We start from the raw sequence: 21,881 nt of genomic DNA on the forward strand, positions 1-21,881 counted from the left end.
AACTAAGGAACAAGAATTTGGGCCTGGGTGCCCCAGGGAGGAAATGAGAACCATGTCAAGGGCCAGGATGTCTCTGATACCTCAAACAAGGTGCCTTGAGAGCAGCTGCTACTCTACGGTTTTAAAAACTAAACCAGCCTCCAGGATGTGGGATTTTTTTTTTTTTTTTTTTTTTTTTTACTACCCATTATTTCCTGCTTCAGCTCCATATGGAACTACTTAGTGAAAGATATTCCACTGCTAGATGAAAACACTTACAAGCAGAGACTTGGGCTTGAATCCAGCCTGAAGAGTAAGTATCCAAGGACAACTGAGGCTGAGTGGGCAGTAATTTTGTTAGACAGTTGGATCAGGAGGAGACCCGGCTTCCAACTACCCCTCAGTTTGCTCCTCTGTAATATAACAGAACTGGTCTAGTCTAGAAGATCTCTACGGATCCTTTCAGCATGACCATTCTATTGTTTCTTTCCATCATCTTTTCCATAACTGAATAAATAGATTCTTCATTTGGTGCTTGAGGACTAATGTTTAACAGGCATCAGAGGAAAGAAGCAAGGCAGAGAGGTGAAAATTTTTCCCAAGTCCTCCAGCATATCAAAAGCACTAGCTCCTTGGGTGCCTGAGTGGCTCAGTCGGTTAAGCGTCGTCCCAGGGTCCTGGGATCGAGTCCCACGTCAGGCTCCCTACTCAGCAGAGTCTGCTTCTCCCTCTCCCTCTGCCCCTCCTCCTGCTCATGCTCTCTATGTCTCTCTTCCTCTCTCTCTCTCTCTCTCTCTCTCTCTCAAATAAATAAAATATTTTTAAAAAAGCACTAGCCCCTTGTTCTCTTCACATCGCACTTTGTATCATGGGGTCAGTTTATTTAGGGCAAGGGTTTGATCTCTACAGCAGCACATAATTCAGTTCAGTGTTCAGATACGTCATTTTTCTGTCACACAAAGAAAAAAACCTATCAACAGATATCTGAGACTGGTTTGGAATCCAAATGTTGGCCCTATTCCCAGCCTCTGAGCAAATAGCTGGTTTTCAGAGACCGAGTTGCTGGATGCTGAATTCAAACCTCAGGGTTTCCTAAATGGCCTTTTGCTTTAACAAATGTTGCTGAGAGTGGAAAATCAGATCCTTGCTTCAAGAATCTGCACATAAAATTTGCAACCCAATCCTGCGTTAAGGATAGCCTGGATAGGTCATCCAGCCGCAGTACATGGGCTATTTTAATTCAATATGTTTCTCCTTGGGAATTCAGAAATGGCTTTGTCTCAGTTCTTCTGAGACATCCGAATGCTTAATTCATAACACAAAAATTATTGCTGCTGATATTACTCTTTCTCGGTAGTTTCTTTAAACTGCAACAGCAAAAATAAAAAGCTAGGGGTTAACTATATATATCTATATATACACACACACACACACACATACAACTAGTATATTTATATATATAACTAGTATTTACACTATACTAGTACATAACTATATATATGTTTATATATATATAATATATATATATTTACTATAGTAAAATTTTTATTCATTAACTTGGAGTAAGGAGTAGTTTCAACATTGAAAAATATTTTGTTTCTTTTTTTAAAGATTTTATTTATTTATTTGAGAGAGTGAGAGAGAGCATGGGGGGTTGCAGAGGGAAAGGGAGAACCGGCTGAGCAGGGAGCAGCCTCTGCTCGATCCCAGGACCCCGGGATCATGACCTGAGCTGAAGGCAGATGCTTAACCGCCTGAGCCACCCAGGCGCCCCCCAAATCTTTTATTTCTAAATTTAGAAATTTAAAGAAGAATATCAACTGAGGCCCTTAGAAATAACATCTCAAGTTACATTAGATCACCAGATTGGGACTATAGGAAAATGAGCAGAACTGCCAAAATTCTTGTTTTAAAAAGCAAACATTTCACTAGGTTTTAGAGCATCAACTAAAGAACAGACAGTCTCTAAAATATCAAACTAAACTTTCTAACTTAAATGTTCATAACTCATCGGAGAAGAGAATCTAGAATTTTTCTAAATCTTTATTATCTGGGCTCTCACAATCTTAGTGCCTGCTTAGAGCCAAAGGTGGGGTCTAGTTTCACCAGGCAGTCTCAAAATAAAACAAAAAATCATACAGTTAGAGCTAACATTTGTTGAGCACCCATTACCTTCCAAGAAAAATGATAAATGCCTTTACATGGTACTTAATCCTTCCAACATGTCTGTGGGGTAGGTGCTATCATTACCATCATTTTACAAATCAGAAAATGCTTAGAGAGGTAAAGGACCTTGCCCAAGGTCAGAGCCAAGGATTCAAACAGAGGTCTGTTAAATTCCTGCATCCAGACTCTTACCCACTATGTACTCCAGTTGTTCATAAAACCTCAGTCGTTATGGGGTTTGGTCTGGATCCTGGCACATCAGATAAAGCAAGCCGTAAGGACCTCATGGCATGATAGAAAGAAACAATCAAAAGAACTAAGTCCTAGTCCTGGATTTGCTACCTACTAGATGTATAATCTCGGGTAACTAAACTTTAGTTTTCTCATATTTTAAATGATCTCTCATGTGTTTGAAAGAGTCATACAAACCTATTTCAAAGCATTGTGTGTAAGAAGCAAATGAGATTAGGGTTCTGTGACAATGGTGATGAAACAGTAGAGGAGACCAGCATCAGCGCCCCCCACCCCCTCCACCAGTCGCTTTGATCCACAGGGCCATCTCTCTGTTCTGAACCTGTTCCCTGAGAGGCTCGGCATCAGGATCTTGACCCCCTCATCTCTATCTGAGCCACCCAAATAAAGAGATTACTGGTATGAGAACGAGCACATGGATAGCAGGGAACTTGTTGGAATCTCAAATCAAAGAGAAGAGTCTTTTATTTCCACCAATAAACCTAGACTCCGATGCATGTGAACTAAGAACAGAATTAAAACATTTTGCTTTATAGAGTAGACCCATAAAACACTGGGCAACTATGCAACCCTGAAGAGTGATAAGAATTATTGAAATTATCATCTTTTATTGTTATAACACACACATGTATTTTGTGTGTGCATGTGCATATATTCACACTATTTCAAACTAATAGTAAATTTAAACACACATATAAGTGCTTATATGTAAGGTACATACTTAAGAGCATATACAAAATTACATCATCATTCAGTCACCATTGAGTAACAAACAAGATCTTTCGCACACACTTCCACACACAACCTGATTCTCTCCAACAGGAGCTCTCTCATACAGCCATAGTGTCCCACACACCTTCTTCCCATGTGCCCCAGAATTAGTATTACTCTCACATACACTCGCTCAGTATTACTCCCACATACACTCGCTCAGTTTTATTAATATATTCAGCTAGCAATGTGGTAACAGCACTGTTGCAGGCTTCTTCATGTCCTGGGCAGAGAAGACACAACACATATTCAAAAACAATGTATCACATAATACAGTCATTCCTTTTTCATAGTTTGACACTGACAGTCAATACATGATTACAGTGCCCCAGCATGCCACGTCCGTAGTCTTTTATGCCACAGTGTGTAGCACTAGAGTTTGCTGATTGTATAGCAAACGGTATTAGCTGAGCACCTGCTTGTGTGTGCTACACTCGGTATCCTCTGGTATCAAGGATGGTTTTCCCTAGTGTTTTCTTGGTGTCAATATACACATATTAAATCTCAGTTATCTTGTATTAAGAATTTAGAGAGCTCTTATATGTGGAAGGAGAAGGGAGAGTTGAAAACAAAGGAGACAACAGACATCTCTGATTAACAGTCATGATGCTAGCGACTCAAGCTTCTTGAGGACACAGCTGTGTGGCTTGCTCACCATTTTATCCCCACTGCCTGGAACAGTGTGGGGCTCAAAATAGGCAAACACCGGTGTTGAATGAGTTAATGAACATGAAGTGTTATTCATATAATGAGCTGTGCAAACAGCATCCAGAGTGATGCTGAGATGTCCATAATGTCTTGCCCATCCAGTCCCAAAGGCATGTAAATCTCACACATGGACACAGAATGTCACTTCCTATTAAACACTAGCTCTCTGGGTCACACATATGGCTACAGCGACACAGTTATTTTCTCCCTCTCACTCTTGCAGTCGAGCTGTGGCTCTGTGACACAGAGCCTGGGGGCGCACACCGCTTGACGCCGTGCCTTGGGAGGTCCTCCCACTCGGCCTGAGTCACTCCGGACCACACTTTTCCACAGCGCATCAACTTGGCCGTGTGAGGATGGATCTGGGCAGCTACTCGGTGTGTGCGACGGAGTTGGAGGTTCCACACTGTGTGATACAGCGTCCCTGAGGTCACGCTCGGTCTGTTTCCCCACTACCTCATGCCACGGTGTCTCGGGGGTCCCACACTGGGTGACACTGGGCCTGACGGTCACGCTGGGCCACACAGTGTCTCAGCCTCACGGTCTAGTGAGGCTCTTACCCAGTCTCAAGCGGGGTCTGAGGTCCCCCGCTGAGTGACAGCGAGACTCAGACACCCGCCACCCTACAGCACGGTGCCTCGGTCTCACCCTCTGACTCAGTCTCCTCTGACTCAGGCGCCTCTGTGGCCCCCGCGCGCCTTTTCTCACCTGGTCAGGTCGCGCAGCCGCGCCTCCTCCCCGCGCAGGTAGCGCCGCAGCAGCCCCAGCAGCCGGCGCTCGGGCGCCAGGGCGCGCGCCACGCTGGTCAGCGCCGAGAACGTGTCCCCCCGCGCCGCGGCCCCTGCCGGGTCCCCTGCTCCGAGCGCCAGCACCGCCAGCAGCGCCGCCAGCCCCGCCGCGGGGCCCATCGCCGGCTCTCGCGCGCGTCCCTTCGGACGGTCCGGCCAGGCCCCGGCGCGCGCCGCTCCCGCCCCGCCCCGCCCCGCCGCCCCGCCCCGCCCCGCCCGGCCACTGGCCTGCCCGGCCGCCCCGCCTCGGGCCCCCCCGCCCAACTCCCTCTTTGCTCTGAAGCCTCCGGGCGCTCTCCTTCTTCCGCTTGCCTGCCCCATAGCTCCTCCGCCGGCGCGGGGGCTGCCTGCTCCCTCAGGGTCCGCCCGCCCTCCACTAAAGCGCAGCCCTGGTAAGGTGTTTCCGCGGTGCCCGGTTCACGCTCGGGGAAACAGAGGCGCGGGTGTGGGAGGACGAATTCACTGGTCTACGGCTGAACAACGCCGTACCCCGAATACTCATCCCTCTGGATCGGGAGTGGAAATACAGAAACACTACTGGATTCTGATGGGGAAATCCAGGAGAGTAAATGATGTGGTTGCTAATGATGATGAGCGTGGAGAGCTGGGGAGGGACAGAGGGAAGGAAACACTTCACAGAAGACTTGACATCTGAGCCATCATGAAAGGCAGAATTCTGACCGAAGGTATAAAGAGGGTGAAGGTGTTAGGGTCGCTGCATGACAAATCTAGGACCTATCAAACCTAAAACTGGGGTCCTAGGTCATTGCTCTATACCACATACCTATGGTCACTTAAGCAAAAACGTTATTCTTATTATCCTACTAGGCTACTTATCCTTTCCCCCACCTTCCCTGGCAATGGTCAATCATTCATTCAACAAATATTCAGCACCCCAATCACTGTGCTGAGGACACGGAGAAATAGCACATCCAACCCCAGACTCACAAGGGAAAACAGATGTAAACAAGTTACCACAGTAATGTGTTATCAGGAAAAGAGAGGGTTGTGCATTGAGCAATGGCAACACTGAGGAGGGAGTCCATGCCCAGCAGAGGTGGTGGGGAGGGCTCCCCAGAGGAGGCAATGTGTGCAGGTCCAAAAGGATGAAAAGAAATGGTCTGGAAGATGATAGGCAAGGAAGGGATGGGCTTTCCTGGCAGAAGGTACCTACGTATACCAAGGTTTGGAGATGGAAAAATAGTTTGAGTTCCAGAAATAATGGAACTGTGGTTGGAACTGTCAGATGACATTATCATTGAACGACATACTAAAAAATTTAGCCTATCTTCTATGAAAATCCAATGAAAGTTTAAGGTGGCAATAACAGTAATAACAACAGCAACAGTAAAAATAATAGTTAATACTTAGTGCTTCCTGTGGCTAGGCGCTGTCCAAGCATTTATATGTATTAGCTCATTTAATTCTCATATTGACTCTATGGCATAGATAGTATTATTAGTCCCATTTTACAAATAAGAAGATTGAGGCACAGAGAGGCTAAATAATGCACTCAGCGTTATTAGTGCATAGACTACATTCAGAGGTGTGCTGGTAAATTGGCTCTCCAGGAAAAGAAAAGTCCTGATTTGTGACATTTGCTGATTTCTATGGTGTAAATTCTCCCACAATGGCAATGTCAAGGTACTTAGATATCACTGAACACAGTAAAGAGCTAACAATTGGCTCTCATGAGCTAATCAGAGCCAGCTCCAGCATAGTACTGCTCATGGAAGACACAGAGAAGCACCACTCGGAGCCCCCTTGGTGGAAGGACTTGCTGCATGGCTCCGGGGGCGGGGAGGGGGTGCAGTCAGAAGAGTCTCCAGCAGTCAGCTCCTTAGGATCTGTCCTACAGCAGAGAGCCACCTTACCTGAGGCCATTTCAAAATGTCCTTGGGCAGCCTGCATGCAGTCACTGAGTGAGGTGAGGGAATAAAGATGGAGCTTAACTTAAACCATGTGTCATTGGCTTTGGCTAAGTCTTGAAGGCCCTCACAAAGATTGTTAAGCAAATTCTGGAAGGGCCGCCAGGAGACTGTTGATGAGGGCTTGAAGGACAGGAGGGAAAACATTGTTGTAGGCTGAAGAAAAGGGCACCTGAATGCCCTTCCAAACTGGAAGAACAGTTAATGAACCTTGTCCTGCAGGGAATGTGAAAATAGAAGACATTCTAATAATTACATTGTGAATCTGCCTAAAGAAGTCTCTAGGCAGAATGATGAAGTGCCAACCAGCTACTTCTGGCAGACTACGACAAAACACAAAAAACATGGAAGGAATGGCTCAGAGCTGAATTTAGAGGAATTATAGAGGGTCTAGGACAGTCTTTCCAAGGATCTAAAGTTTCTCAAATGAAGAAATGACGCAGAGTAAAGAACAAGCCCGGGTACTACAAGTAAAGCATGACCTCCAGGTAAAGCTTTCAAAAGTATGGTTTTAAAGACTCTTTGTTGAGACTTTATAATAATTTAAGGGCATTCCCTAGTAGAGTTTCAAAGAATCTTAAGGGCATTTCTTTTACAGTCTCCCTGGTAAACAAGAAAGCCTCAAGGGGTCTTAAGAGTGTCCCCCATAAAGTAAACTATTTCAGCTAGGCAAAAATGCTTCTAAGAATCTTAACACTGTTGTACCACAGCATCCTGACTCTCAACCCAAGTTAGAGAAGGGCCCAGAAAAAAATAATAGATGTGGCTTTTGTCTAAAGGAGTGAATTCCAGTAAGAGTTACAGGAAATCATCAAAAGTTTTAAGATGAGGGGCACTTGGCTGGTTCCATCAGTGGAGCATGTGACTCCTGATCTCAGGGTTGTGAGTTCGAACTCCATGTTGGATATAGAGATTACATACATATATACACTTTTAAAAAAAGTTTTAAGATAATTTTATCAGAAGAAGCACTGTGAGTTTGAGTTAAAGACAAAGAGAATACAAAAAAAGAAAGAAAAAAAAGGAAGGAAGGAGGGAGGGAGGGAGAGAGGGAAGGAGGGAGGGAGGAAGGAGGGAGGAAGGAGAGGAAGGCGGGAAGGAAGGAAAGAAGGAAAGAAAGAAAAAAGATGCCTTCAGATCCCTGTATCAGTTTCCTATTGCTGCTGTCACAAATAACCACAAACGTAGTGACTGGAAACAACTCAAATTTATTATCTTACATTTCTGGAGTTCAGAAGTCTGACATGGGTTTCACTGGGCTGAAATCAAAGGTGTCAGCAGGGCTGTTTCTTCTGGAGGCTCTGGAGGAGAATCTATTCCTTGCTTTTCCCAGTTTCTATGAGCTGCCTGCATTTCTTGATTCGTAGCCCCTTCCTTCATCCTCAAAACCAGCAACGTAACATGTTTAAATTTCTATTTGACTTTGCTTCTACTGTCACATCTCCTTCTCTGACTCTTTTTGAGGACCTTTGTGATTACACCAGTCTCCCCAAGATTAGCCCAGGATAATCTCCCCAAGTCAAGATCCTTAACTTAATCACACCCCCAAAGTTTCAGGTTTGGGGAACTAGGGCATGGGCATCTTTAGGGGGGCGTTATTCTGCCTACTATAACCCCCAAACTTCTGTGGGCAAAAAGCAGGCTGAGATGACTACTCAGTTGCAAAGAAGAGTCCACGGCCATTTGTACATTCTCTCCATCAGGAGATGTGTTAGGAGGGAAAGTGTAGCTGAGAGGAAGAGTGGAAAGAGATAACATAACCAGTTGTGGTTAAAACAGCTCTTTGGGGCAAATTTTGCAAATTCATAGAGCAACATTGCTAGGCTCACCCATCTTCCCAATCCTGAGGGCCTCAGAAAGGGTTTGCACAAATTAAGCTTCATGGCAAATCTGCCTCTGGTTGCCACTGAGGACAGGGACTCTGGATCTACACTATCTGGGTTCAGGTCTCTGCTCTATACTTCTGTTGTCTGCTTTGATGTTACAGATTGGGTATGCCAGAAGCAGACACTGAGATAGAGTTTGGGGTGCAAGATTTATTACAGATCAAATCTGTGAAGGGGACAGGAAGAAGGGAAGGGCAGAGGAAGAAGTCAAAGAGGCCCGACCAAGCTTTGATCAAAGTGGCAGGAGGGCTGCAGCTGGTTTCTCACCTCAGAGCTGTCTCGCGTCAGGCCTGAATGGCTGGGCCTTTATTTCCTCACCTCACTCGGTCATTGTTTAGGGTTCATTGAACTTCTTGGATCTGTAGGCTTTACGTCTTTTCTCAAATTTGGGAAATGTTCATATATTATTTCTTCAAATACTTCTTTTACAAACTCTTCTGGAATTTTGATGACATGAATTAGATACTGCCTCATAGGTCCTCAGGCTCTGTTCATTTTTTTAAACATTTTTTCTCTGTTGTTCAGATTAGATAATTACTATGGATCTGTCTCCAAGTTCACTCATTCACTCTATTCTATTGAGCCTGTCAATGAGTTTTTTTTATTTTGGTTATTTTACTTTCAATTGTAACATTTCCATTGGGTCCTTCTTTATATTTTTTATTTCTTTTTTTTAAAGATTTTATTTATTTATTTGACAGAGAGACACAGCAAGAGAGGGAGGACAAGCAGGGGGAGTGGGAGAGGGAGAAGCAGGCTTCCCGCGGAGCAGGCAGATGCTTAACGACTGAGCCACCCAGGAGCCCCTGTATTTTCTATTTCTTTGTTGATACTTTCTACCTTTACATTCTTTTCAAGAGTGTTCATCCTTGGGGCACCTGGGTGGCTCAGTGGACTGAGCATCTGCCTTCCACTCAGGTCATGATCCCAGGGTCCTGGGATCGAGTCCCACCTTGTGTTCCCTGCTCAGGAAGGAACCTGCTTCTCCCTCTCCCTGCCACTCTCCCTGCTTGTGCTCTCTCTCTCTGCCAAATAAATAAATAAAGTCTTTTTTTTTTTTAAAGGAGTGTTCATCCTTACTTCTTGGAGCATTTTATGAGTCTTCAACAATTTTCAACATTTGTGTTATCTCTTCCTAGATGTCTGTTGATTGCCTTTTCTCATACTTGAGATTTTCCTGGTTCTTCAGATGCAGAGTAATTTTGGATTAAATACTAGATATTTTGAATATATAAGTGTCTAGATCTTATTTAAGTCTTATGGAAAATATTAATATTTTTTTGTTAGCATGTATTAACTCAGTTGGATTCAGGCCACAAGTTCTGATCTGCCTTCTGTGGCCATGGTTTCAATGTCAGTTCAATTTTCAAAGTTTTTGCAGTGCCATTCAGATCTGTCCCAGTTGTGTGTCACTTTTGGATCTGGACAGTGGTCTATCCCATACCTCAGTACTTAGGTTTATGGCATGCAATTTAGCGTCAGATCTATGCATGCAGAACTAAGAGGTGAGTCCAGAAATTATGGGGTGGATCTCTTGAGCTTTTCCCTCCCTGCAATCTCTCTGATAGTTTCCAGTCCCCTGAGACTTCCCTTTTTGGTTGTCTGGCCAGAGACCTGGGCTTCAAACAACTCCACTCTGCTGTGTGCTTCTCCTGACTACATATGTCTGGGGCCAAGTGGCAGGAGGACACAGAGAGAAAAAAATCAGTGGGGGTTTCCCCACCCTGTTGGGGATGCTGAAAGCAAAATTTACAGCATTATTTGAGATGGTCCCAATGTAGGTACATGTAATACATAAGACAACTCAAAGTTTTAGATAGCCATAGGAACCTCACTACCATCACTACCCTTGGGACTGCTACTGTGAGATTGCCTGGGGGAGAAGTGTGGGGTATGGGAAAGAGAAAACAAAAGGGAAACATGAGATACCCCCCCCTCTGAGTGTGAGGAGTTCTTTTTTTTTAAAGATTTTATTTACTTATTTGACAGAGAGACACAGCAAGAGAGAGAACATAAGCAAGGGGAGTAGGAGAGGGAGAAGCAGGCTTCCTGCCAATGCAGGGCTTGATCCTAGGACCCTGGGATCAGGACCTGAGCCAAAGGCAGACACTTAACCAACTGAGCCATCCAGGCACCCCTGAGTGTGAGGAGTTCTATTCCCTTTTGAGACAGAGTGTGTGGGCTTCTCCTGTAGTTCTCCCAATCCTCACCCAGGGTCCCAATTCTGGGTTTGGGGCTACTGAGGTTTGAAAAGTGGAAACTTAAAGCCAGCTCCGTGTTGCCTCAAATTCTGGTCTTCTTCCCAAATTTACCTGCTGTCATTTGCTTTTCCCAATTCTCAAATGCCATTTCCATGCATTCTGTCCGGGTTGAATAGCTGCATTCAGTGGGTGAGACAGGGTAGAATGTGTCCATTTCATCTTCCCATAACTAGAGTTTCCTCCATGATAATATTTTATTTTAATTCTGCACCAGAGAGGGATTTTAAAGTCACTCTAAGTAACACAAGGTTCCAAGTTTAACTAAATGCAAAAGAAAATCTAACTAAATTGTACTAGCAGTTCAAATAACTATGTGGACAAGAGAATAGATACTTTCCAAGCACAGCTAAATTTGTAAGAGCTCAATGTACCCGTACCCCACACTTCTCTCCCAGGCAATCTCACAGTAGCAGCCCCAGTGGTAGGTATTTAGCAAAGTGTTTTTTATTTTTAAACCTGTATTCGTAGACAATCCCCATTTCTGAATGTCAAAAACTGAAAGATATATGCAGTAGTCCCCCTTATTCAGTTTTACTTTCTGCGGTTTCATTCATTTGAGGTCAATGGCGATCCAGAAGCAGATGATCCTCCTTCCGACGCGCTGTCAGATGAATAGTAGCCTAACGCCACGTTACAGTGCTGATGCCCTCACCTCACTTCATCTCCTCACATAGGCATTTATCATCTCACATCATCACGAGAAGGGTGAGCACAGTACAATATTTTGAGAGAGAGAGAAAGAGAGACCACATTCACATAACTTTTATTAGTTACATTGTTATATTTGATCTACTTTATTATTATTGTTAATCTCTTACTGTGCCTGGGGCACCTGGGTGGCTCAGTTGTTAAGCGTCTGCCTTCGGCCCAGGTCATGATCCCAGGGTCCTGGGATCGAGCCCCACATTGGGCTCTCTGCTCAGCAGGGAGTCTGCTTCTCCCTCTCCCTCTGCCTGCTGCTCCCCCTGCTTGTGCTCTCTCTCTCTGTCAAAAATAAACAAAATTTAAAAAAAAATCTCTTACTGTGCCTAATTTATAAATTAAATGTTATCATAGGTACACATGTATAGGAGAAAACATAGTATATATGGGGTTCAGTACTATTTGCGGTTTCAGGCATTTCCTGTGGGGGCTTGGAATGTAGCCCCTGCAGATATGGTGGGACTTCAATATTAGCTTTGAGGAAATGTTACTAGTTATTAGGCTTTATAGTGCAAAAGTGGAAAGAAAATTGAAGTGGAAGTAAAAGGGTCAAGGAACAGATCAAAATTTTCACATAAATATCAAGGCATGATAAAAGAAAGGCTTTTCCAGAAATAGTAATCATCCTCAGTTTCATGCCATGCCCCTCTCCCCTGCTCCACACCAGCCACTCTGGTCTTTGGCCTTTTCATATCCCGCTCCTGCCAAGCTCTTCCCTGATCCGTCTGTAATTTCTGACTAATTCCTATTCAACCTTTGAGTCATTTCCTCAGGACATATAATTTGAAGATTCGGTTTGAATCCCAATATGATTCAAAACACACCTTATGTTTTCCTTTGGTAGCATTTATTACAACAGTGATTTCTTATTTCTATAATTAATGGCTATCTGCTCTACTAGATCACAAGCTTCATGTAGGCAGGATCGCCTAACAGAATGCCTGGCAATAGTAGTTACTCAGTTAAAGAAATAGAATAAATGGAGTAGAAAGAGCATTCAAACAATCCCATCAATCCATCTCTTTATCAAGGGTCCTCTGTGGGCCAGTCCTCTGCCAAACCCTTTATCCTATTTATCTCCGTTTTTCCTCACAATACGTCAATGGAGTAGATATTGCTATCCTGCATTTTACTATTGAGAAAATCATAGTTCACTAAGGTTAAGTGATTCATTAGCAAGATGGTAAAGCCTGAAATTTAACCCAGGGTGTCCAGTTCTTGGCTGGGCATTCTTTAGTTACAGCATTACTTCAAGCTGCTTATTATCAGTTCCTGGGTCAGCCTCCCTTACTGCATCCAAGGAGAGTTTCTGTGGGACTACTTCTACCACTTCTCCTGTTTTCTCCTCTATATTATGAAAGGATTAAACCAATGGGTTGATGTTTCTGAAAGTGTAGTCTGCAATTTATCTGCATTAGAATCATGGGCGGGGCGGGGGGGGGAGAAGGGATGTTCTTATGGAAAATTTCATTTCCAGATTCCCACCCAGACTTGTTGAATCAAAATGTTTGTGTGTGCTGGGGGGAGGTACAAAGCCCAGGAATCCGCATTTTTAACAGACTCTTGAGGAGATTCTTACGTATGTCTGAGTTGAGAACACTTCATTAGGTGATTTCCCAAATTCTCTCTAGCTTTGACAGTCTTTGCTTCTTAAGACATTTGGAGGGCATGTCTTTGTATTTCTATCATCTTTTTTACACAGCCTGGAACTCAATATAGTTTTAGTGAATAAATACATTTGAATTTGGAAAACAGAGTCAAGTCCCTGCTTAGATACCTAAAACTGTAATTCCTTGGAGAAATTACTTCACCTCTTGACCCTTAGAGTTGTCATCTTTAAGATGGAAATAATAACAACAATTCCTTTTCTGGCTCCCAACAGTTGATGTGGAAGATAAATTGAATCATGTTTTTTTTTTTAATATTTTATTTATTTATTTGACAGAGAGAGACACAGTGAGAGAGGGAACACAAGCAGGGGGAGTGGGAGAGGGAGAAGCAGGCTCCCCACGGAGCAGGGAGCCCGATGTGGGGCTTGATCCCAGGACCCCGGGATCATGACCTGAGCCGAAGGCAGACGCTCAACCAGCTGAGCCACCCAGGTGCCCCATGAATCATGTATTTGAAAGCTCTTGGGATGATTCCATTATAGATAGAAAGTGGACACCAATAGGGGTTACTTCAGTCCTTCAAACTCACTGATGGCTGAGATACGGCTCTTTCTCTTTTTTTTTAAATTTTTTTTTAAGATTTTATTTATCCATTTGAGAGAGAGAGAGAGCATGAGAGGGGGAGGGTCAGAGGGAGAAGCAGACTCCCCGCTGAGCAGGGAGCCCGATGCGGGACTCAATCCCGGGACTCCAGGATCATGAACTGAGCCGAAGGCAGTCGCTTAACCAACTGAGCCACCCAGGTGCCCATCTTTCGAGTGGACTAAGGAGCTTATTAAAACAAAACAAAACAAAACAAAACAAACAAAATCAAACAAGCACCACTATTGAAAATTACATTTCCTTCAAAGAGGATAGGGTCTTCCAAGGAAGTTAACATTGATTTTTTTAGGAGAAAGCTGAGGCATTCCCATAGTGCCCCCTGGTGGAACTTAGAAGCAAACTCAAATCCCCCACCCTTGTCACGCATTTGCGTTTAGCAGATCGATCGACCGATCGATCTCTATCTATCTATCTGTCATTTATCTCTCTATCTCATCTGTTCTCCACCTAGAGTAGGAGCTTTTGGTGGAGCTTCTCTTTATCTCCAGAACCTAGCATTCATTCTTCATGCATTCATTCAACCATTACCAAGCATCCATGGTGCCAGGTGCTGTGTTTGGCACCCAGGGATAAGCAGAGGAGCCAGGTGGCTTCCCTGCCCTAGAACCCTTTACAGTCAAGTAGTGGAGACAGGCAAGTAAAGAGCCAATGACAACAGTGATTTATGCCATGTAGGAGAAGGTGCAGGGAACTATGGAAGTCACTTTCTTTGGCCAATACCCAATGACCAGTTTAGAGAAAAAGCATGGCACCTATAGGGATGGATGGCAAAAATGAGGCAGGAAGTGTAAATAGAAGCTAGATGTTGAAGAGCCTACTCTATTAATAAGTTTGGTTTTATACTAGGGTCAATGGGAAACAACTGAACAGTTTTAAGCAGAGGAATGATGGGATGAGATTTTTGTTTTTTTATTTTTTTTTACTTTTATTTTAAAGATTTTTGTTTGTTTATCTGACAAAGACACAGTGAGAGAGGGAATGCAAGCAGGGGGTGGGAGAGGGAGAAGCAGGCTTCCTGCCAAGCAGGGCGTCCAGTGTGGGACTCATGATCCTGGGATCATGACCTGAGCCAAAGGCAGACGCTTAACGACTGAGCCATCCAGGTGCCGAGATTTTTGTTTTTTAAAGATCATTGTGGGGACACCTGGGTGGCTTAGTCGGTTAAGCATCTGCTTTTGACTCGGGTCATGATCCCGGAGTCCTAGGATGGAGCCCTGCATGGGGCTCCCTGCTCCGCGGGGAGTCTGCTTCTCCCTCTCCCTCTGCCCCTCCCCCCTGCTCATGCTCTGTCTCTCTCAAATAAATAAAATCTTAAAAAAAAAAAGATTATTGTGACTACAGTGGGTTGAACTGATTGGAAGCAGCAAGATCAGGGGTAGAAAAGGTCAGCTAGGAAGTTACTGCATAGTCCAGATGAGAAATGAATATTTGGTTAGGAAGGATACACAGGGAGATTAAAACGTATTGTCAAAATTCTATTTCTCTCTTACAAAAGTGTCTTATTCCTTATAAATCTTAAGTTTCCATTATACAAATTCTTTAGTATATATGAAGTCATTCACTTAAAAACACATAAAACTGACAGGAAAAAATGTATTTTTGTGTTCACATAATTATAAAGATGTGGAAGGGAAGGATGCACACCAAATTCATGATGAGGCTTGCTTCTGAGGAGGTACGGTATGACTATAAGGATAGCCATGACCCTCATTCCGCCCTGCATCCACACCCTTTACTGTGTGACTTTGCATTTCCCTTCTTTTTTTTTTCTTTTTAAGATTTTATTTATTTATTTGACAGAGAGAGACAGCGAGAGAGGGAACACACGCAGGGGGAGTGGGAGAGGGAGAAGCAGGCTTCCTGCGGAGCAGGGAGCCCGATGCGGGACTCCATCCCAGGACCCTGGGATCATGACCTGAGCCAAAGACAGACGTTTAACGACTGAGCCACCCAGGCGCCCCTGCATTTCCCTTCTTGAGAAGCCGAGTCTTATTTCCCCTCCCCTTGCATCTGCGAAGGCCTGATCACTTTCTTTACTCAATAAAAGGCAACAGAAGGAACAGTGTGCCAGTTCTGAGCCTAGGCCTCAAGAGGCCTGCCTGCTTTGGCCCTCCCTTTTGGAGCCCTGCCCAGGCACCCATGGGAAGAAGCCTGGGCTAGCCTGTTGGAATATGGGAGCCACATGAGGCAGAGCTCAGCCAACCCCGCTGAGGCCACCCTAAACTAACCAGCACCCAGTCAACTTGGCAGCAGACCTCCATCTGATACATGAACTCCACTCTGACCAGAAGAGCCAAACAGCAGACCTCAGTCCAAATTGCCAAACTGTGTAACTGTAAGAGGTATAATAGTTGTCTTCAGCCACCAAGTTTGGGGGTAGTTTGTTTTACAGCAAAAGTTGACAGAAACTGGTGTCTACAAGTGAAATGCTTACCTTTAACAAAACCCCAAATTCTAGGCTTTGGCTTTGGGATCAGGGATGGGTGGAGATTGGAAAAATGGCAAGCAAACAGTGAAGTCTGGAAAAATGGTGAGGAAATTGTTACTGGAGGCTTGAAAAATGGCAATCTGTGTTTTATAATGGCAAAAACAATTGGCCCGAGTGTTGCCTATGGTAACTTGGAAGAAGGAGGGGAAATACTCAGAAAGTTCCTATTTGGCTAAGGAGATCTCTAGGCAGAGTGTTGAAAGTTAGGTGTTGGGTGTTCCTAGCTGTGTAACCTCATAACAGGAAGAGAGGTACGAGCTAAAGAAAGAACTGGCAAAAAGAATTTCGAGAGAATAGAGGGGTGCAGAACTTAGTAGGTAAAAAAATAAAACTTTTTTTCATCTTGAGGCTCTCTAGCCAGCATAGGGTTATTACAGGAATATAGCCCAGAGATGTAGATCATACCAAAGGGTGTAGCCATAACACACTTTATAAAGCCCTTTGAAAGAATTAGTGATGTCTCATAGATTCCTAGACAAAAAGACTTCTTGGACTCCTAAGAGCAATATCCACAGAAGCCTAATCCAAAATAGCATGATAAAATTGAGGGAGAGGTCTCAAAAACAACTGTGAGTATGTCATTTGGAGTATGGAGTCAACCATAATCAGATACATAGAAAATCCACAAAATTCTTAGTTTTATTTATTTATTTATGAGAAGGAGAGAGAGAGAGAGAGAGGGTCGGGGGAGGGGCAGAGGGAGAGAGAGAATCTTAAGCAGGCTCCACACCCAGCATGGAGCTGGACACAGGGCTTGATCTCACGACCCTGAGATCATGACCTGAGCCGAAATCAAGGATTGGACACTAAACCAACTGAGCCACCCAGGCGTCCCCCCACAAAATTTTTAAATGAGTTGTACATGGGAAAATACCAACAGCCTGAACTGAAAGGGACTGAGAAATATTTCACACTGCTAGTCTGCTCCAGTGTGCGCCACTGCTTCAGTAGTAGCTAAGGAAGGAGATGAACAAGGAAGGATGGTCCAGAGGTCAGAGCCAAGAGGTGCAGAGATCCATGGACCAGGGAGCCACTCCCAGGGAGTAGAACCCAGGCCCAAGCAAGGAAGAGTCCTTCTTCCAGTCTAGAGGCCCGGACAGCGTTTGTCTAGCTAGTCAGGATTGCTCTGTTTAAGGAAGACTACGGACCTTTCACGCTTCTCTTTCTTGAATGGGAATGTCTGTTGAGGTTATCCTGTCTCTGTCTCATTGTACACTCTCAGAACAATAGTTGGAACTTTGGGCATTTCACCCAGAAAGAGTGTATAAATCAGAAGTGCCAATGGCTGAGATCAGAAACCTACTATCCAGCCTTCCCAGGATGCTCCTTCTTGCTTTCTCCTTGCTGTCTCCTCTGCAAGGCCTCATTTCTCTGCCTGACAAACACCTGCCCTTCCTTCAAGGCTCCACTCTAGTCCCAGTGATTTTTCGGAGCCCTCCCCGGACCCTCCACAGTTGCGCCTGTCCTGTCCTGCACCATTCTGTACCTACCTCTAGTACAGCACTCCCACTGCACTGTATCTGTTCTTGTCTTCCTAAAGGTGCAGATTAGATCTTGTCGACTTTTTATTCACTGTCCCGCTCCTCATAGGTTAGTAAATATTTATACAGGAGGCGAAAGGGACGACCAGTCAGGAGACCTAAATATTAGTCCCAGATTTGCCACTGACCAGCTCTGTGACTCAGGGGATCCACTTCTCTTTGGACCTTAGTTTTCACTGAATAGAGGTAGGAAGGGCCCTTTCTGACTGAAGACTAAGTAAGATTTATTTTTTTTTAAAGATTTTATTTATTTATTTGAGAGAGAGAGAGAATGAGAGATAGAGAGCACGAGAGTGAAGAGGGTCAGAGGGAGAAGCAGACTCCCTGCTGAGCAGGGAGCCCGATGTGGGACTCGATCCCAGGACTCCAGGATCATGACCTGAGCCGAAGGCAGTCGCTTAACCAACTGAGCCACCCAGGCGCCCCTAAGTAAGATTTATTGAAAGCCATCCTCAGGGCATGGGGGCAAAGGCAGCAGAGTGGGAGTAAGACAACTTAGGTTCTGTAGAAATCCACTCTGTGGACTCCAGTGGATCCCTGGACTGACCTTCAAGCTTCCCTAATTGTAAAGAGAAATGCTTGCATTGAATTTGGGTTCCTTGCAGAGCAGAGGTGCTGAGTCTGTTTTGTGGGACATGGATCCCTGTCCACCAGGGGGAAGAGTATGCATATTTGGGACTGGCAAACAACTGGAAAAAACTGATCCAGTTGATGGGGTTTTTTTGTCCTTGCTCCCTGCCCACAAGGGAATACATCTCTCCTAACCCTCCCCCACGCCAGCTTGCCTTATTTAGCCTCAGGTTGATTTTTTTCCTTCGGTTTATGACTTTGCTGCAGCCAAAATCTGGCTGGAAGCCCTCTAGCAAATCTCAAGGACTTCCCAGTCTTCACTCACTTATTTCTTTGCTTTGAGTGGAACGCACTCATCTACGATGTGTGCCTCCTCCCCTTTGCTTATTCACAGCCTACTTGCCTTTGAAAACTCAGCTCAAATTTTGATTCTGTTCACTTCAGCTGAACTTTTTTTTTTTTTTTTTTTTGAGCTCTCATTCTCCGCTTGGCTCCGTCCTGGGCACTGGGGGTCCTGCCTTGAGTCAGTCAGTTCCAGCCCTCCGGGAGCTCACAATTGACTGTTTGGCTGGGAGTGTCCAATACACAAGCAGATCGTTTAGTCATGGTGTGGGATGTGCCGGAACAGAGGACAGCAAAGGGAGCTGTGGCGGTATAGAGCAGGGCCCCTGCCCAGCTTGGCTGGTGGTGGGTGGCAGGTGGGGGGGTGGGAAACAGGCAGGGAGGGCTCTTTGGAAGCCATGATGCTTGAGTTGAGGGTTAGGGGAGGAGTTGTTTGCGAAGTGAAGAGGCGTTAAGCGCCACAGGCAGGGCCCCCCTCCCTGCCATGTCTGCTGTGCTGCTCCCGTATCAGGGAAAATCCGCCTTTTACTACTCTGGGCTGGTACCACCATTTCTAGTCTATTAATGCTGGATCCAGCTCTTTGAAAACTGTCCAGGTGGTGATCAGGAAGGTAAGAGGATAGCCATACAAGGAACAGTCGCTGAACTGTGCATATTTAGACTGAGGGGGAAGGACTTTGAGTGAAAAGGAAATGGGGTTTTGAATAAGATTGAGCTTCCAAGTACAACCAAAGTGTAGAAGCTGCCCGAGGCCGATTTCAGCTGAACACAAGAAAGAACTTGCTACTGGCCTTTCTTTAAAAGGGTACAACTTGTCTTGGCAAACTGTCACGGGAGAGGTTAAAAGAGATATCCCCATTTGGTAATCAGATTATGGGAGTTGATGAGAGTTGGATAAGATGACCTTTAAGGTTCTTTCCAAGGGTGGGTTTTCTCATACCAACTCCCCACCCCCACCACCGCTTCAGAGACCTTCTGCTTATGCCTTTCTGTACTCTCACCTGCTGACTTAAGTCCAAGCTCCATGGCAAAGCACACAGGGCCCTCTCCACTCACACCCCTACTCAATACAGCAATTCCAAACCACTTAGAGTTCTCAGCACACTCATGCTGTGTTCTGTGCCTAAGACGTCCTCCCTCTCCTCCTTTGCCTTCCCCATAATTGCCAACTGGTCAATTAACTCTCTCCCACTGTGTTTTTTTATTTTTATTTTATTTAATTTTTAAGGGGGGAGGGGCAGAGGGAGAGGGAGAGAGAGAATCTCAAGCTCCATGAATCCCATAAACTCCATGCCTAGTGCAGAGCCCGATGCCAGGCTCCATCTCACAACCCTGAGATCATGACCTAAGCTGAAATCAGTTAAGCGACTAAGCCACCCAGGCGCCCCACTCTCCCACTGTGTCTTGATTGAAGGGTAATTGTAGTGGCCTGCCTCCTACTACCATTCAGAGGGAAGCTGGGGTGGGGGTGGGGGGTCAAATCCTTCATTAGTTTCTGGTCCGGCTAGGAGGAAGGCTTGTGACAAAAGTCTAGCCAGCTGGGCCTTCTCTCTAATGCTTTGAATCCAAAGACATAAGGAATAGATAAAGGTGATCTGGTGGAGTGGGGGTAGTGGGAACGGTGTCCTGAACAGACTTTTCCAGCAATAATATGGTTGCTGTGTCTTTTTCCTACTTTTTAGCCTTCTAGAGTGGCCTTGGTACCAACACATTTCCAAGTCAATAAATATTTATAAAATGAAATAATGAAGCACAAGAATAAATGTCAAAGGCTTGATTTAAAGCAAACTGCATGCAAGATTGGCCTATTTAATGATTAGAACCTTCAGAACTAGAGAGGAAAATAAAGATAAGAGAATGGTCACATCACTAACAGAAATGAGGAAGTGCTAGTTTATGGAGGACAGGGGGAAGGATGGGGAATAATAGATTTTTATTATTATATATATTTAACTTTTTATTATGTTAGCTAACATGGGTAGACTAAGTCAAATTAAGTCAACTGAAGGAGCGAAAGGCAAAAATAAGATGGAAAGGACTTTAATATTAATATTCTGGGACTTTTTTTTTATTTTTTATTTGAGAGAGTGAGAGAGAGAGAGAGAGAGAGAGAGAGCATGAGCAGGGGGGAGGGGCAAAGGGAGGGGCAGAGGGAGAAGGAGGGGCAGACTCTCTGCAGAGCAGAGCCCCATGTGGGACTCAATCCCAGGACCCTGGGATCATAACCTGAGCCAAAGGCAGATACTTAACCGACTGAGCCACCCAGGCGCCCCTTCTTCTGGGACTTCTGATGAACCAATTAATACATATTTACCAAATAATAAGCTAGAATATTCATTTAGTCTCAGAGTAGATTCTAGGTATACCATGCATATATTTCAAAAACATGCTCTACTTGGATAGCAAACTTTATGAACCACACAGTAATTAAGATAATAAAAATTACACAGAAATTCATGCCTATAAAGAGGCCTGTTTATTACTGATAACACTTCATTTGGCTAAAACCACAAGAAATTCACACACAAGCACTTCAAGTGCAAATTCTCACAGGTAGTACTTATGATACACCCTGGTGTTTTCATCAGAAAAAAAAATGAGAAAATGTTGACAAAAACTGGTAAAACAAGAGCACATTTTTGATCTACTGCTACATAGTCAGAAAAATAATTCATTCTTAACTGCATATATTTTATCTGGCATATTCAGTGACATATACAAAGTTTATTTTAGCCTAAAACAAGAAGGCCTCACAATATATACAGATGCAGACTCTTGCTTGAGTGCCTCTTGTGAGATATATGATGAATCATAACAGTGGACAAAAATATATCAAATCGTATCAAGTTAGTTGTGACTCACTTGGAAGGTAGCACTAGGAGGCTCAAACTGGCACCTATACCCAGTGATATTAAGTCTACATAGATACCTTCTGAGCCTACTTGGCCAACACCTTGCTTTGAGTGTAAAATACTAGGCATTATATATAATTTTCCAAATAGGAAATATGCTCTGCTCTCTCAAAAGAAACTGAGTATTTAAGGGTGTGCATGCTTAATGAAGATGATTTATTATAAATTTCAGTAATGAGAATTGTTTAAAAAAACTGAACCAGAAAATTAACATTTTTGATTGCTTCTTAAGCTATTAGCTGCTTTAAAATGCAACCCACTATTTCCTATTATCACCAACTAAGCATTCTATAATAGGTACTATACTTGGCGGG

The 21,881-nt window shown here is 44.3% G+C and overlaps 1 protein-coding gene across 6 annotated transcripts in view; it reads right to left on the minus strand.

The window, feature by feature from the left end:
* Positions 1-4,800, minus strand: part of P4HA3 (prolyl 4-hydroxylase subunit alpha 3) — a 38,341-nt gene extending 33,541 nt beyond the window's left edge. For all 6 annotated transcript variants that reach the window (XM_073879698.1, XM_073879694.1, XM_073879697.1 and 3 more), the window contains exon 1: positions 4,585-4,800. In XM_073879698.1, the coding sequence (XP_073735799.1) occupies positions 4,585-4,784 (200 nt within the window). In that variant the 5' untranslated portion in view covers positions 4,785-4,800. The remainder of the gene's footprint in view (positions 1-4,584) is intronic.
* Between the last annotated feature and the right edge of the window lie 17,081 nt (positions 4,801-21,881).

This window comes from Callorhinus ursinus, unplaced genomic scaffold (genome assembly GCF_003265705.2).
Source record: "Callorhinus ursinus isolate GAN/ISIS: 27379988/994484 unplaced genomic scaffold, GSC_fseal_2.0 scaffold35, whole genome shotgun sequence".
NCBI lineage: Eukaryota > Metazoa > Chordata > Mammalia > Carnivora > Otariidae > Callorhinus > Callorhinus ursinus.